The sequence below is a fragment of the Mauremys mutica genome, chromosome 4 (genome assembly GCF_020497125.1).
Source record: "Mauremys mutica isolate MM-2020 ecotype Southern chromosome 4, ASM2049712v1, whole genome shotgun sequence".
In the NCBI taxonomy this organism is placed as follows: domain Eukaryota; kingdom Metazoa; phylum Chordata; order Testudines; family Geoemydidae; genus Mauremys; species Mauremys mutica.
The window spans coordinates 84,947,319-84,965,445 of NC_059075.1; the positions used below are offsets into that span (position 1 = coordinate 84,947,319).

Sequence of the window (18,127 nt, forward strand, 5' to 3'; positions counted from 1 at the left end):
CAGTCCTGAGGGATTGCACCCCCTCATCTATTAAAAAGCCCTGATTTAGTCCCTGGCATTCTCCTGCCAAACTTTAGAAAGCAGTTTGACATCAGGCAGTTTCATCCAGGTGCCAGTGGTTTTGCTGCTCTGCTCAGTTCCAGCAGTTAGAAGTAACATGGAAATTGACAAGGGCCTTTACAATGTTAAGTAGTGATCTAAAGGTGACAAGCTGGCGGCAACTTCACTTCTCTATCTTTTGGGTGCAGCAGGTGAAATGGCCAAAGCAGCAGTATTTTTGCAATGAAAAAGCACCTCATACCATTCTTAATTCTGTCTGTTAAATCTTACTTGGTGTACTAGGAAATCTCTATATTCTAATTCTTATATTCAGGCTTCTGATTAGAGCAAATCTAATGTAATAGTGGTAAAGCATTAAAATGCATCTTATGGAGCCTGGAAAGGAGTTTTGACTACAGTGTATATACATTTCTAATGCTCAGTTAAGCTTCAAATTTCTTGGTTAGCCTAGAAACTTACTCTACAACATTTCATTGTGAATTCTTCTTTTAATTATTTATTTATTGGTTTCAGAGTAGCAGCCGTGTTAGTCTGTATCCGCAAAAAGAACATGAGTACTTGTGCAACCTTAGAGACTAACAAATTTATTTCAGCATAAGCCCACGAAAGCTTACGCTCAAATAAATTTGTTAGTCTCTAAGGTGCCACAAGTAGTCCTGTTCTTTTTATTTATTGGTGTAATTTTAATTTTGTGTTATGATTTTTGTTGCACTTCAATAAATCCACGTTGCACAGTTTTTACTAGCCACTATCCTACTATTTATTTTTCATTCATGGAATATATTTTTAGAGGACAATTGGCCCATCTCAGTTAATCTTGACCGTATGATTACATTGTGTATATGCCCATGGGGTAGCTTAAAGACATTGCAGAGTAAATCCAGCAGTACAATATAGTTACAGGACAAGATACAAGTATGCAATAAATCATGTCCGTGTTTAATCTTACAACTGTTTAACTGGCCAAATTTGACATTTCAAAATATGCCCAGATCTTTTTACCTAAACAGAAAGAGTCTGAAGTTTCAATAACAACTGAAATAGACTTATACAAGACTGAAAAACTTTGCCATAGTTGGTATAAACTTTAGGAATATTAAAAACAAAATAAAACTATATTTAAATAACGTTTTGAAACAGCTGGCAAAAGCCAGGAAACTTAATTGGTGTCCTTAATTTGTACAGTTCAGCAGGAAAAAAAATCAAAACCCAATAGTGAAGCTTAAACCGAATCTTGAGAACTTTGATGACAGTGGAACTACGCTAATTTATACCAGCTGAGGATCTGGCCCAGAATTTCCTGGTTGTTTGATCAGTGCTACAACACTTATTACACATTTCCAGTTTTTAATTTTTTTAATATAAATTTGCATGCATTTATTGCTGAGTGAATTGATTCAGATGGGCAGCCACAAAAACTGAAGTCCACTACTCAACCACAGGACAGACACAACAGTAATGCTAGCTTCCAACACTGCTGCACAAATGCCAGTGTTTTTCTACCCTCACCTGGAAGGGAAATCTCTAAGGCAAGAGGGTAGTTCAGTCTGTGTGGTCCATTTGGTCTTCGGCCTCTTTGCTGAGCCTGCATAACTGTCTTCCCCCACATTCAGTTCCTGTGTAGGAGCCAGCTATAGTGTAGCTGCAAAATGCATACTTGGTGCTAGTATCATAACCTCCCCAGGAGGGGTAGGATGAGAATGAAGCCATGGCCCCACCCTTTCTTCACATCAGTTTATAAAGTTGCAGGGGTAGAGCAGAGTGCATGCTGCACCTCTCCTGGAGTGGCAGATCTGCCACTGTTGTATTCGTACCCCAGCAGGAAATCTGGCTGACTCAATACAATTCCTCCTCAGGGCTGTTGCTTACAGTATGCTCCATCCTACCCTCCAGCGCAGGCTGTGGCTTTGAGGCACAGTCTGGACCTTTATGTGGTGAAGTACTAGAAAGTACATAATGATGTCCATGCTGAAACTCTTCTGTGCTTGCAGACTTTTTTCTCCACTCCAGCTACCAGACGTTGTATAAACCAACTAGGTCAGAGAGAGAAAGGCAGCCTCATTGGTCAGAAAGCAGAGATGGAAGAAATCCTGGCCCATAAGAGGGAGTTGCTCATAGAACTACAGCAGGTGCAGCAGAAAAGACCATACCTGTGGGCATTGGCCATTTCGATAGCCAAGATTAACAGATTTTGTGTTTGGTGTGTGTGCATTGGTACGGACACAAACATTAGCAAAGTATGTGTACAGACACAGATTTCAGATCGACTCACTCACTTAAAATGTAAATTCAGTCTTTTAGAATTGTTAATGTCATATCTAGAGAGAGTTTAAGGCCACATGAGACCATCAGATCATCTAGTCTGATCTCCTGCCTGTTGCAGACCGTTACATCTCACACAAATACTCCTGTGTTGAGCCCAATGACTGCAGTTAAACTAAAGCATTTTAGTCCTCAGGAGACTATACTTTGTATTCCGCAGACAGAGAACAGGAGACAGAGACTAGGTGTACCAATATTTAGAGTTGTCAACCCTCCAGAGTTATTCTGGAGTCTCCAGGAATTAAAGATTAATCTTTAATTACAGATTATGGCATGTGATGAAACTTCCAGAAATACATCCAACCAAAATTGGCAACCCTATCAATGTTACTATCACTTTACTGTTACTGTTGCATGTTACACAACTTTACTGATTGGCAGAATAAGTCATTCAGTAACAAATATTGTCTAGTTTGATGTCTGAGTGCCTGCTCAATATTATCAGTATACATTTTTCCTAGTGCTTGCCATTTCTATATCAGCGTTCTGACTGTAGTTAAAGTGTGCCCAGATTGGAACACTGAATATTAACTTATATATATCATCCAAGTGAGGGGGTGCAGTTACAGCCCCATGTCTGCAGCCCATTAATGCCTTTTGATGGCTCTGTCACCTCAGGACTTCAGGGATTTATTTTCATAAATTAGAGAAATCTTTAAGAACAATGAACAGGGGTGGTATTTGTTTAGGTTTACATTAAAAACTCACCGGTTTCAAAAGGCAGTCCACTTGTTTCATTATTTCATAATGGCATAACGTGTATCCGGACGATAGAGGTCCCTCTGGCCTTGTTCCTAGCCAGTCATGTGGAGAGTCTTTTGAGTTTTACTGTAACTAAACAAAAACAACAAGGAATTCAAGTGTCTTAGTCAGTTATGTCAAGACAATGAGAGAAAAGTGTTGTCTGGCCTCCAGCTTTTTTTTCCCCCACTCCACTCTCAGAAACTGCTGAGTCTTAATGAAATAAACCCACAAACAACTGAACTGTTGTTTCAAATACTGCAGCTTAATGTGAACAAAAGAGGACTTTGCGGAAATGTGAAAGTTTCCTGACTGACATTTCCACAGATCTTGGTCCCGGTTTTCAGAAGTGCTGAGTATCCAAAACAGCAATTGAAGTTTACCATATAGAGCTTACCTCCTGTTGGGCGAAAATAATGCTCCAGATTTCAAGGAATAAATGTGACTTTTGTTTCATATTACAGAAAATTAAATCCCCTCTAAAGGGGAAACATCTTGATAGAAATCCTATGAGTAAAAGTGGAAGCAAGCGATTCTATCCAGTTCAGTGAAGTGTATTTCTTTTCTGTTAAATGAGATGTTTGTTGTACACTTCACTATGGCATCACAGAGCATTTCCCTTTCTGGGAATCTCTGCTTTTAAAGAAAAAAAAAAAGATTGTGCACCTCATGTGGTTGCTGTTGCGCCTGCCGCTGACATAGGCTCAGTCACTATTCCAGGGCAGATAGTGCATCCTCCCATACCAGAGGGCCTGCCCAGTATGGCAGTATGCTCACTACAGCTCCATAGGCAGCAGCATTATTATTGAAATGGTACCTTTTTTGTTAATCATAAAGTTTGCTAATTTTAACAAAGGCCACGTACAGAGCTACCTCATTAAGCAGATTCTTCTGTACATGGTCTCATTATTTAAGCTTGTGGAAAAATTCCAATTTTACAGTAGACTCCTGATAGAAATATGTAAGCCTCAGTAACCCCTAAGCATTGTTTGCCAAGCATGATGAATTACTAATAAGGCAGAGGTGGCTATCTGGTATGAAGCCTTCTTTGCTGTACTCCCTTGTTACTGCCAGGAAAGAGGATGGTTTGGTGGCTGGATGGGGGAGGAATCAAGATACACCAGTCATTCCTCTACCCTGGGAATGGAGCAACACAACAGCCTTGTGCCATTGTGAGACTAGAATAATGGCCATAGAACAGGTCTTCTACCACTTCCTAACCTGGACTTCAATTGTGGATTTCTCTCTTTTCTGTATCTATTACACAGAATGCAGCCTGGTTACTTAAGCTATGCACTGGACTAAGGATTTGTCTTTTCATGAGAACATTTTGTTTGTTCCCCATAGCTGTGAAATCAAGGGACCTTTATATGCTTTAATGGAAAGATACTGTAAAGATCTTGACCTTTTTACTGAGAACGTTGAGAACATCATCTGTGTAAGTGCTGCTTTTTGCTGCTTCTAGTGACTGCATTTCAGATGGTTTTCAGTTGAAACAAATGAGAATGCACTTGTTTAGACTTAGCTTGACAAATCATAGGAAATAGCATCTATTTTCTCTAGCCCTTATTATATTATGTGCTCTCAAAGATTTAAGTGGGTAATTTAAATCAGAAGACTCTAGATTTTCTTTTCTCATCACAAATTGATAGGTCTGCAGATGCCGTTAAGGTTTTACAAGAGCAGCTGAAATCTGATTTACCCATATTACAGTGTAGATTGGCATTGGTACTAGACCACCAACATCTTTTTAACAGAAACATTGGGAATAAAATGGACTTCAGGCCAACATTTTGTCTTTGAAATGAGGAGAGAAATGATTATTTAGCCTAGGCTGTCTTTTGTTTTTGAACACATTTCATTTGTTGTCAATTTAGTTAATGTAGGCTGCCAAGGAAAGAAAACATCTCCACCACAAAGGATCACAAGGGAATTAATAAACTTATCATAAAACTCACTCAGCTTTTCATCAGGTCTATGCTCTTTTGAATTAACCTTTCCCTTCATACTAGTGTATCTTCTATGCTGGGGTATCTGCTTTTTTTTTAGGAAAAAGAACATTTTAATGCACACTTTTGGAGCAGAACCCAATTCTTTTACCAATATAAGTGGTTGGTTTTAGTAGGAATAAAAACATTTGGCAAACTGGTTGTAACAAAGGAACAGATAATCCTAGATGATTGGAATGTTCTTATATTGAAGCAATTTCCCCCCTCCCCCCCAGAACAGTTTTAATTTGGCTATCTGGCTTCATGAGGTTTTACGCATCTTATAATAAAAGCAGAGATGCAAAGTCATTCATGGACATCAAATGGTTTTCCCTGGAAAGTATCAGATACAGAAACTAATAATTGCATTATACTGGTTCATAGATTATTCCAATCTCTCCCCTCCCACCATCTAGTACAATACTCCAATGTTTCACAACGACCTAATTCTGATTTCATTGACACCAGCATAAATCAGGAGTAACTCATCTAAAGTTACTGGAGTTTCGCTAGTTTTACATGTATATAAGAAGAGAATTGGGTCCCACATTTAAGTGTGTGTGTGGTGAGGGACCAGTGGCCACTGTGTGTGTGAGAGAGTGGGAAAGAGAGAAGGTTGGGATGGGGGGACGGTGGGGAGGGGGGAGTTGAGATTGAGTAGGCAGGAAAAGGGAGAGATTGAAAGAGGGGAATTGGGAACCAGGAACTCCTGAGTTCTAACCCTAGCTCTGATACTGTTCCCTTTGTAAAAACAACTAGGAGTCTGGTAGCACCTTAAAGACTAACAGATTTATTTGGGCATAAGCTTTCGTGGGTAAAAAACCCACTTCTTCAGATGCATGGAGTGAAAATTACAGATGCAGGCATTATATAATGACACTTGAAGAGAAGTGATTTACCTCACAAAAGGAGAACCAGTGTTGACAGGGACACATCTAAATTGGTGGTCTAAATCCAATACCTTTCCCTTTTATTTGAATGCTGAATTACCGGTAGTTTGTTCTTTCTCTAACTTTTTACTTTCTGCCTTATAACAGAAAAATGGCAGCTCTTATGCCATAAATAAGTTTTACTTTTTTCTTAAGTTTTTAACAGCTCCCCACCCCACACACAATTTCTAATGTTCACAGGTTTAGTTGTAAAAAAAAAAAAAATGCTGGCGTGTTCTTCATCAATATTTTCAAAGAGCCAGGCTCTTTACACATGCTGAGCTGCATCTTACTCCATGGTCCCATTGGACTAGATTGTTACTTTAGGGACAGCCCTCAGCAAGGTATAGTTCAGAAGCTACATCACCCCAAGAGTAACCTTTAGGGTATGTCTACACTGCATTTAAAAAACCATGGCTTGACTTGGGCTTGCGGGGCTTGGGCTAGCGGGCTGTTTAATTGTGGTGGAGAGGTTCCAGCTCAGGCTGGAGCCAGGCTGTAGGATCCTGCGAGGGGAGAGGGTCCTGGAGCTCAGGCTGCAGCCTGAGCCTGAACATCTACACTGCAATTAAACAGCCCCTTATCCCGAGCCCAGGTCAGCTGGGACAGGCCAGCCATGGGTGTCTAATTGCAGTGTAGACATGCCCTTCTTTCGGCAGTGTGTAGTGTACATACACATATTGTCCCCCTAGCAGTGCCGGGTTTACAATGGCGACAGTGGCACCATGGAGTCAGGCCCATGCTCAGAAGGGGCCCGGGCCTGCTCTGCTTGCACTGTGCCCTGGGACCCTGCCAGTCCCCTGGTCTGGGGCGGGGGGGGGGTGGCCATAGGGAATTGGGGGGCTATTCTGGTGTTGGGCAGGGGGGCTGTGGGGCACGGCATGGGCCCACCCCCTAGCGGAAGGTGCATGCTGGCAGCATAGGGCCGGGTGGGCCATTGTGTGTCTGGTATTTGCTGGTTTGTAAATAGTGCCCTCGCACTGGGCTGGGTAGAGTGCCACCCTTGCCATGCCATGTTCCATGGCCTCTGGCAGGCGCCTTGCTCCGGAGACCGATTCCCCCCCCCCCCCCCGGCGCCATGCTCCATTGACCCTATAGGGGGCCCACAAAAGGTTAATCCGTCCCTGGGCCCTAGTATGGGTATAAATAGTGTAGATGGTGAAGCATGGCTTAGGTGAGTAGATTAGACACACATGAAGGGTACCCGAATACATTACCCTATGTGGCTCTCTACTCGCCCAATCCTGCCTCCCTGTCTACACTGCTATTTGTACCACGGTAGTGTCCTGCTGCCTCCTCGCAGCTGGAGCCTGGCAGCTCTCTGCAGCTCTCTGCTGCTGGAGCAACTCTGGCAGCAGTGAAAGGCTCTGGCACCGAGGAGCTGCGGAAGCTTTTCCCCCCCACAGCTTTTCGCTGACATGTGTAGCTATGCACCACAGTGTGGACATGGTATGCTTTTCATTGCGGAGTGTAGCTACATGTATGCTATGCACCACTGCCAGTGGTATGTTGTGTAGATGTAGCCTTAGAGGCACTGTGTTTCAGGCACAAGTCTTACCCTGCTTCCTCCTTGCTATGGATCGGGGAAGTGGCAGCAAAGAGAACCAAATTACTGCCAGAAACATGGAGTGTAAAGCAGTGGTGCGGCAGCATTTTGAAAACTGGGAGGGGACAATGTCACTGACTGCTCTTCAAGCAGCTCCTGTCTTTCTCATCCCCTTCTTCCTCCTAGCTGGGGGCAGAGTTGATGGCACTGGTTCCTTCTTTCCCCCCCCCCCCCCCCCCGTGACTCCTGTACCATCTAATCCATATGATTGGGTGTGAAGTGCTGAGCTCAGGCAGAGAGAGTGGCACTCAAGCACCACCTGGCAGAAGAGGATGTGGGACACTTAGAACTTGATTCTGCTCCTACACTGGAGTAAATCAGGAGTAACTGCATTGAAGTCAGTAGAGTTGCTCTAGTTAAATCTGTGGTAAATAAGTTCAGAATCAAGCCCTTGGTGCCCCTGTATACTGAGGTAACCATTGCCTCTCTCCATCTACCTGAGAAAAGCTTTCCAGAGGAAAGGGCTAGAAAGCCACTCTAGTAGTTGGTAGTTAATAACAGAGCACTGGAAATCTTCCCATTTAAGTAATGACTTCTCTTTTTTAAAAAATTACCATTAATTCCTGTTATTCCATTTGGTACATAACAATGTGGAATGACTGAGTGTATTATAAAGGGATCTCCAACACTCCTAAAAACACAGATCTACACTAAGTCATAAAGATGTATGTGCTTTAAATCTTTGGGAGGTCTGGTTTGGATCATACGAGTGAGGTTAACAAAGCTATATCTTCAGTGAGCAGCTGAAAGTGAAGTAAAACAGCCCCTGTGTGGTTGCAGCAGTTCATGATTTACAGAACTGAATTCACAGTGCTGCTCCGGCTGCTGAAAATGTTCGTTCTCAACTGCTGTTTATTTTTAAATTAAAAAAGCAGCTCTATATTCAGTTTACTTTATTGCTAGAGGGCAGGGAAATATAGGTAAAAGCCGTTAATCCCCAGCAGGCTGCTGGGCAGCCGAACAGTTAGGGATGACAAAAGTTAATTGGAAACATGAGCCGTTTAACAGAAAACATATTTGTGATAATTGAGAGAGTAACGTCTCCAGAAGGGAAACTTTGCAAAGAGAAACTTCAGAAGAGGAGAAGTGGTCACTGATAGGTGAGTAAGCCAGTGTGATTTTCAAGCTTTCTTTAGGTGCTGAATTTATTATTTAAGAAAAGCAAGTAACATTAAAAAAAACTAAACAAACAAGAGATTCATGCTCACTGAAGAAGGGTTTGCAGTTACTGACATAGCTCTTCTTGCAGCTGTATGTAGTTATTAGATAAAAATGTATCACTTAGGTTCACTCCATGAATAAGGATACAATTGATTTTATTTTTGCAGAATGGGTTTGCCTCTGTTTTTAATGGATATCAGAATTTGAAACCACTATTAACTGGAACTAACTTCAGTGTTGTTGTTTTTTTCTTTTTCTCCATGCAGTTTTTCTTTTTAAATACATTTGAGGTTTTTCTAAGAAATGAACTTGAACAGTAAGGATTTTTTTTAAAGCAGAGGAAAAGCCTTGGTCAGATAATAATGCACATGTAATTTCTAATGAAGATGCAGTGTAGATCTACAGGACTTTCTAAAACACATCCGGCTTTTGCATGTTTAACTTCATTTAGGTGTGTTTGTAAAACTGTGAATACATGTAAATTGCCATAGTGAGAGTTTTCTGATTTTTTTTTCTCCCCTCAATACAGTAGCAGTCTTACTTTGTTTAGTGACACTGCTGTAGTTTGTAATAATGAGAAATCTTTCTTTCCTAGTAGTAGTACTCTAAAGCACCAGACCTTTTATGGTGGAAAGGAATTGCATTAATCAGAGCTGTTTTAATACCAGGTACTACTGTTTGTTTGTTTTTCCCAGAGCCAGCAGACAGTACAGCCTCCCAGTCCACAGGAATGAATGAAAATGTATTATCTTCAGTTCAAAGCAGCAGCAGTACAAATGCTGTTAGTTGCAATAACTCATCGGCCATACCCCAGCCCAGCTCTGCCATTAAACCCTGGCGCAGCAAATCCCTTAGTGCGAAGCACACAGCCACGTCTTCCATGTTATCTGTAAAGCAGCCAGTTCCAGAGTCTCCAAAACCACCTTCAGAAATGGTCAAAGCAACTCCCAATGGTCAAAAATCCATGCTTGAGAAATTAAAACTCTTCAATAGCAAAGGAGGCTCCAAAGCAGGAGGAACATCCCTTGAGTGTTCAGGGTCTCGGGACACTAGCTGTGAAAGACTAGAGGCACTTCCCAGCTTTGAGGAAAGTGAAGAGATAGATGCTGCAAATCGGAATATGAACAACCCGGGACCAACATCCAGTAGCCCCAAAATTGCACTGAAGGGCATTGCACAAAGAACTTTTAGCCGGGCACTGACTAATAAGAAAAGTTCCCCAAAGGGCAGTGAGAAAGAGAAACAGAAAGAGAAGGAAAAGGATAAAAGCAAAGACATTGCAAAAAGGATATCCGTAATGGAGAAGCAGGAGATTAAAGAAGAGGAGCCAAAAGAAGAACAGACAGCACCAGCTACAACAGAGATGCCAAAAAAGTCCTCCAAGATTGCAAGCTTTATCCCTAAAGGAGGAAAGCTGAATAGTGCCAAGAAGGAGGCCTCTGCCCCTTCGCACAGTGGCATACCAAAACCAGGAATGAAAAACACCACAGGGAAATCCTCAAGTGCCCCAACTTCTGCAAAGGAAGGTGAGAGAAGCCGCAGTGGAAAACCTGGCTCAGGGCTCTCTCATCAGAAGACCCAACTAGACAGCAGGAATTCCAGTTCCACTTCAAGTTTAGCCTCCTCAGAAGGAAAAGGGATAGGAGGGGTATCTGCTCTTAACAGTAGCAGCAGCACCCAAGCTGTCAATGGGCCAGTTAGTACCACACAGACTACCGGCAGCAATACTGTGAGTGTTCAACTACCTCATCCACAACAGCAATACAACCACCCGAACACTGCCACAGTAGCTCCTTTCATGTACAGGTAGGGTGTTCTGAACCTGAAATTTTTATCCATTTATGATATGGTTACTTGGAGGCAGGGGGAGAAAAATTGTATAGCGGTTGCGTTGGTGCTGACAGTTCTTTTAAAAAAGTGACATCATTTATCAAGTTACTGTTAAAAACTAACAGTCATAGCTGAGATAGTTATTGTTCCCAACAGTTAAGAAGTACATTATTGCTGCCTCAGATACTATGTTCGATAAAAGCTGACTTTTTATAATACTGGCTTATTAATAGTATGTATACAGTATGTGTGCTTTAGATGTAATGTTTATATGGTTCAGCTGTAGCAGTCTTAGCCTATGGTGGGTAGAGTGGAATTGCAGTGTAGCACTGGGAGCTTCTGTAGGGGTTGTGGCTTAGGCAGGTATGATGTCTGCAAGGCTCTGTCCAAAACTTCCAACTGTTGGAGACGCCAGTTCAGCTCCATTGGAGTGTGTACCCTGTTCGACGCCCAGTGTAGATAGTCCAGCTGCTGCTTTGGTCATTTTTAACATTGTGTTGATCAGACTGGCTTTTATATGTCATAGTGTTAAAGATGGTTGCAGTAGTTGGTGGCCCCTCTACACCAGTGCTCCTGATGTTGCTAACAGTGGTGAAGCTAACTCAGTGTTTGCAATGCTGAGATATGTTTAGAAAATGTCACTAGTGGAGATGAGGCCTAGGATTGAAGGAAGAGCATGGCAGCAGCTTGATCCTTGGTTAGGGTCAAGCATTCATTCCCCAATGAGTGGGTTTTGCTCTGTTGGTAGGTGTTGACTCAGGGGAGCTGGGCCATAGATCTGTAGCAAAGGTGCATGGAATGATCCTTGCACTCAGGGAAGCAAAAGGATTGATAGTATGCTCGGCCCCTATATGGGAACATAAAATGGGATCCTTGTGTCTTCTGCCCCCTCTCCTTGGGCACCTGCCCATTGCTGGACATAATCAGGCCAATACTGTTTTTCTGCATTGTACAGGATATTTGTGAAAAAGCTGTGCACACTTCCTGCTGTGCCAGTGCATGAAAATGAGCCACCTGTGAATGATTAACCTGATTAAAATACATATTAATATTACATTCTTCTTGGTGCCACTATTAAAATACATATTAAAATTTCTGGATTCACCCTGCTCCGAAACCCACAATTTTCAAATCATCACCAGTGCAGCATCTGATGTTTGCCTGATGGCGAGCTGGACCAAGCCTGCTGTTTGTTTACAAACCCATTAGAGGTGCAGCTCTCTGTTTGGAGCTGGAGAGTGCCAGTGCATTTCTTAGCATTATAATGCTGTAGATAAAGATTGAAAAGACCTCTGTGATTGAGCCTGTCCCCCAATATGGGACATAAGTTAAATTGATTTGCTTAGTAGCCAAAAGGCCAAGTAGTGTTCATCTATGTGTATATATACACACACACACTCTCTTGAAAAAATTGACATAAAATTAAAAAACATCTTGAGCTGGCCTCTCAAATACTCCCCCAGTATTCATGATGAGATCTCAGTTGTTACATTTCTTACCCCCATGAACATGCAAGGGTGAGTTAGGCATTGGATTGTTGTCTGTTTATGACTATAATGTCCTGATGAAAAAGCCAAAATAAAATCCAGTGTAATAACTGACTTGGAGCTGATCTCCATTCAGTGTTTTCAATACTAGTATCATCTGAAGCATGAAAGCAGCTGAGCTGCTAACCATACTATTTTTATAACTCTAATAACAGATTGGTAGTCTCAAGGTAATATTTATTTGACCTTTCAAAAGAATGCAAAACAAATTGTACAATTCTGCCAGAAAAACTGCTGCAGACTTGAAAAAAAATCATATTTACTTGCCCAGCCAGAAGTCAAAGTGAAAGGTCAAAATGTATCATCTTGTTTTCTTGAAAAATGAAGAGGAAAAGCAAATCCATGCTTAATAAAAAGGGATCCAATCACTAATAGTGTGTACCTGAAGAATATAACTTGTAGCATCATTTTTAAGTTTGTTCCAAACTTTAAACTCTGCCTATTACTGGTACTGTTATTGTTGTTGTTTATTCGTATTACCGTAGTGCCTAGGAGCCCCAGCCATGGACCCAGACCTCACTGTGCTAGGAGCTGTACAGATGCAGAACAAAATGACGATCTCTGCCCTAAAGAGCCATTATGTGCTAGATACAGCTGTAGGGGACTCCCAAAGTAGCTAGTGTATCTTCTTGATCTTGGAGTCCTGCCCTCCAGAGTGGGATGTCAGCAGCAGGGTTTGAATCTGGCACATCAGGATGTTAATGCATGGGTCTTTACTGCCTGAATTCAAAGATCCAGCTCTATTAGCTAAGTCTATGTTAGGCTCATCAACCTGTATCTATGGCCCAGCCAGCACTAGAAGAGGACAGACTGCTACACTGAGATGTTACAAGAGCAGCCTCAGATTTGCTCTAGACTATCTCAGTAGGCAATAGCTCTAAGGGGGCCGTTCACTATCTGGGAATCACTGGAGAGCAGGAACAATCTTGCCATCCCCTTCCCCTGCCCACAACCCCTACACAAGATGCTGAGAAGCAGATAATCTGTGGTAAATATACTTCTCCTGGTTTTTTTAAACTGTAAACAGAGAAATTATTATACCCTACTGTATGTTTCCACATGGTCTTTTAGCCGAGATCAAGCGTAGTATCAGTGAAATACCTTCTGTATCCTCCTATCTAGGAACTCTTTCGTGCACTTAAAGGAGGCTGCACTTCTGTGGTCCTCAGATCCAAAACATAGTGTAACTAGTAAAATGAAGTGATCACAGATTTATACTAATGTATAACTGAAAAGCAGATTCTTAGAAAAACACCTTCCACTGAATAATACCATGTCCAATGTTCTTCTTGCAGTCAATGGTTATTATTTTACCTAGTTGTTTCTTTTAAAAAAAGAACTGGTGACATTGCTAGTTAACAAAGGGAATTCTGCACAGGTGTGAAGAACTGTCACATATAAACTCCATTGTTAATGAAGATCACAGTTTCAGCCCAGTGAAAATCTGAAATGTCTTAGTGTCTGGGGGTCTGTGAAGTCTACATTTTGACTATGAATATTTCATTATTTTTTTTTACAGTTCAGTGCCTGTTTCCGTTTCTAGGACGGAGCTCAACATGGGACTAATGAATTATGTAAAGTCAGTCTGCTAGTGTATTCTAGAGAAAAGGACACAGTGGATGATGGCGGGTGCAGTTTTATCAATGTTACACTTGATATATTTTTGGTGGTGAGTGACTGCATATCTCTATATTTGTGTTGCCTTTAAGATCACAGACAGACAATGAAGGGAATGTAACAGCTGAATCCGGCACAGGAGGGGTGAGCATGGATACTGCTCTTTACACTAAAACTGGTCAGCCTGGTCTCGAAGACCTTTCAGGTAGGTCCTGGAAGATGTCTAGATAACTAATTGTGTGCATTGTATATAACAAATGAGAGTGGGCTAAATGAAATTTGTTTCCCCTCTCTTTAGGGGGAATTTAATTTATGTGGTTATTCCTAGTGCCTTATTTTTGATGAGTTCTAATATTTGGTCCTTCAGGAACTGGGTAAAGATCAGAGTTTTGGACACCAGGGGCTTAGTTCTATAAGATACTGAGCATTGAAATCATTGGGAATTGAGGGTAGTTAATATCTTGCTTTAGCACCTTGCAGCAAACATTCAACATCTTGCCAGATTTTACTAAAATATTCCTCAAGCGCCCCTAAGGAGCCATGTATCTGATATGTTTTCTATTTTTTAATATTTCAGACTTCAGAGATTGTGGATTAGATAAAGCTAGTTCCTTTGGCATTTTGCATTAGTTTATAACATTGGGGAAACCCCAACATTGTCACATTCTGTCTGAATAATTTGAGAAGTAGTGTGCTTTAGCTTCAACTCATGTTTGCATTTCCCAGATTTAAAACGATAGGTTAACAAGCTATTTCTTGTTTTGAAAGTTTGGAGTTTTGACAATTGCCCATTCATCATAAAATCAGCCATTACATCTGTACAAGAAGGGAGAGTAGCTCTCTACAGCATTCATCAATTTGATGATTAAATTAATAGGGACACTGAGAAATATAAAACCAATTTTAACTTACTGTGTCTATTGAATAAGAAGTGTGCTGAAATTGATTTGGATTAAGATGCTATGGGTTGTAAAGTAATTTCACGTGTTGTGTGTATTCTAAAATTCCTGCCACTGCTAGGAATAGCTGATAATTAACAATACATGTTCACGAAGTGACTTTTAGCAATAACATTGCAGTACAAATGTGAGTTGTGCTTGTAAGTCTTTGGTGTGTCTCCACCCCTCTTTCTGTTTTTAGAGAACTGTATGTTTTTGTTTATAAACCAAGTATGTCGTTAACATGTCTCACAATTAGGGTATCGCTGTAGAGTTCTTTATCTAGTTAGTTCATACATTCTCCAGGCTAACGTGAGCTTTGGAACTGATCCTTCTGCTTGGGAAGTCATGTGGCTGTAAGCTTCACAATTAGATTAATTTCATATTTCATTATATATTCTGCCTTTGCCACGTTTATACCTGCATGTACACATGCTGGCCGCAGAACCAAGAGGAAGAGTCAGTGGTGAAGAGGAGAGCAGCAGGAGTGCCCGTATACACATATCTGCATATATATGTAAATACATGAAATATTAAGCAGACAAACAAATGGCATTAGGAATACAGTCCTTGTGAACATTCCTGCAGTGATACATAAATAGAGGAGGCAGTGCATTGTTGGTTAGAATTGGGGGAACAAGCATTGGGCTTCCGAGTTTTCTCAATAGTGCCTCTTAATCAGTGTGTTATCTTAGGCAATTCTCCCAAACTATATATATTATTTCCATTTTACAAATGGGTAAAATGAAATGTATATCACATTTTTATATTATATTATTATTTATTATTATTTTTTATTTTACCCATTTGTAAAATGGTATTAATATCTAGTTTACAGAGGGTTTTCAGAGCCCTTAATGGAAGATATTATTTAAGTTTAAAGTATTATTATTTTATTATGCATGTTAGTTTGAGATCCAAAAGTACACAACAGCAGCACAATCTGTATATCATATAATGTGGATCCAGAGAGGAAATTGTTTAAAGCCAAAGTCAACAGATAGTGGTATTCAATCAAGGAGCATTAATGGAGAACAAACAAAACAGTTCCTCAATCCCAAAAGAGAGGAAATTTTTAAGAAATAAATCAGACTTTAATGACTCTTGTTTTGTCCATTCATGCCTGCAACAAACATTGCTGATGAGTTACATGTGTATATGGAGAAATGGAAGTAAACAGTTCACAGACACTATATACAGAATATCCATGAAGAGAAGAATCTTGTAAAGAAGGTGATTAATGTCTTAAGTGTAGTCTAATTGGATATTTTCAATGAAAGTCAATATAATGTCTTCTAAAGAGCTTAGAACTGATGTCTGAATATGACTTTCTCTTTAGAAAAACATTGTCACAATTTAGTTTGGTGAGTCTCAAAGCAAACAACTTTAACAGCTTTTACCTCAGCTAAGCCTCTTATCTGTGCTCTTAATAGCTTATCTAGATCTTGCCTTCATATTTACAAAAGAAATAATCTGTGGAAAGAGCACTTTTATCAGACATAGTCCTAGAAATACTATTTTTAAATGTTCTTTAGTGTTGCAATAATTTGCAGACTAATAAGTGTATAAAAATGTTTACATCCCAGACACTCTGTGGCTGAGAGAATTGAGCTCTATTAGGTTTCTATTTCCAGTCTTGTCAGGTCAGTAGTAATGAAGCCATAACTATCTGATGGTTAGGTGGCCTATGTGAAATGCATTATTAGTGTCACTCTGGTTCCCAGAGACAGCTGTCCACATCATGGAAAAACATCACTAACATGGACGATAATTGGCCCCTTGACTATCTCAGGAAGGCCAAGGACTGGATGAATATGAAACTACTTTCTTTTCCCTAGAGATGATACCTACAAGTAGGGTGACCAGACGTCCCGATTTTGGGGTCTTTTTCTTATATAGGTTCCTATTACTCCCCACCCCCTGTCCCGATTTTTCACACTTGTTGTCTGGTCACCCTACCTTCAAGTCAGAGCTGAGGCACATTGGTGGGGCAGCATGGGACATTTGCACTGAGGCCTGGGAGGTCTTCATCCTCCAGAGCTAGCAATTTGGCACCTTACACAAGCACTAAATTTACTTTAAGAGTTGAGAGACGCTTTCTTAAAGAGCAGCAACTGTTTGGAGACTGTTTTCAGTCTTTACTTAAATCAGAATTTTTAATGTGTAGATTCTCATCTGAACTAACCATTTTGTGGATTAGTTCAACTCAGTTTCATGGGAGCTTTTAGGGAAGAAGGCGTCACTTAAAGAACATGCAAGAGTATCAAGACTGCAGTATTATCAAAAATAGCTAAATTTTGGATATGAAGCATTTTGCTATTTAGCTGTTTGTTGTAAACCTTTTGAATGAGCTCATTCCCTGCTGTGAAGTGGGCCTAGCTAATTAGCAGGGGTTTTTTTTTCTTCTACATCCTGTGTGAAGATTTTCTAGTTCAGTTATGCTCCATGCTGACAGCAAGCACCTTGGTACCACTAACAATCATAAGTCACTTCTTTTTAACACCTAAGGAGTTTTTAAGTAGATAAAATATAGCTGAGCTAGCACTGAAGTGGTTTTTAATCAATTACACAGAACAAGTAAGCAAAATAAATTCCACAGAGGCCACTAGGAGGTTTTATAAAATGGAAGTAAATTCCTTTTCTGGTCCAAAAACAGGTAATATGCTGTTGTCAAATGAACCATCTTAGGGAATTCCTTAAGAATTTCCTTAGGGAAATAAAAATGGCAAAGAATCCTTATGCAAAGCAAAAAAATAGTTGTTATGGCCTTGAGGATTTAAGTATTAAGTGTTCTTGACTATTGCTGGTCTAATTTGGAAGGTTTCTATACTGTTATACAGTAATTTGCTACTGGAACATGAATCATGCTGACCTGAATGTGTTACAGCCTGCAAGGGAAATTAATTTGAGTTCCTACCAAAAAACCAGAACAAAACTGTCTCTGTATCATAGTGCATTCTGGTGACCGTACCTGCTCCGTAAAGCTCATTTCCATGAATGAAATAGCAGGATGAAGCTGGGCAGGCAACTGCATTCGCTGGATTACGTGGTACATCATTCAGCTGTGGAGCAATTAATAGACATGGTTTAGTTTGTTCCCAAAACAGCAGCTTTCTAATAATCAATTTGATGTATTTAAAATGAGAAAAGTATATCTACTGTGATTATAACCTTGCAAAAAACAGGCTTTATCAAGTACATTTCATCATGCCAGTATGGGGGATGGAGCGAACTGCCATATGCTCTAACCATTCTGGCTATTAAGCAAAAGTGTACCAGGGAGATTTGAGTAAAATACAATACAAAAATATTTGATTATTTTATGGTTCAAAGAAAGCCCATGAAAGGAAGTTAACAATACAGTGCTATTCCTCAGTCTGGCCAATGG

General features: G+C 40.5%; 1 protein-coding gene across 1 annotated transcript in view; it reads left to right on the forward strand.

The window, feature by feature from the left end:
- NAV2 (neuron navigator 2) overlaps positions 1-18,127 on the forward strand; it is a 674,749-nt gene that overhangs the window by 520,167 nt on the left and 136,455 nt on the right. Inside the window, exons 8-9 of the mRNA XM_045013837.1 lie at positions 9,503-10,613; positions 13,894-14,006. Coding sequence (XP_044869772.1) covers positions 9,503-10,613; positions 13,894-14,006 — 1,224 coding nt within the window. The remainder of the gene's footprint in view (positions 1-9,502; positions 10,614-13,893; positions 14,007-18,127) is intronic.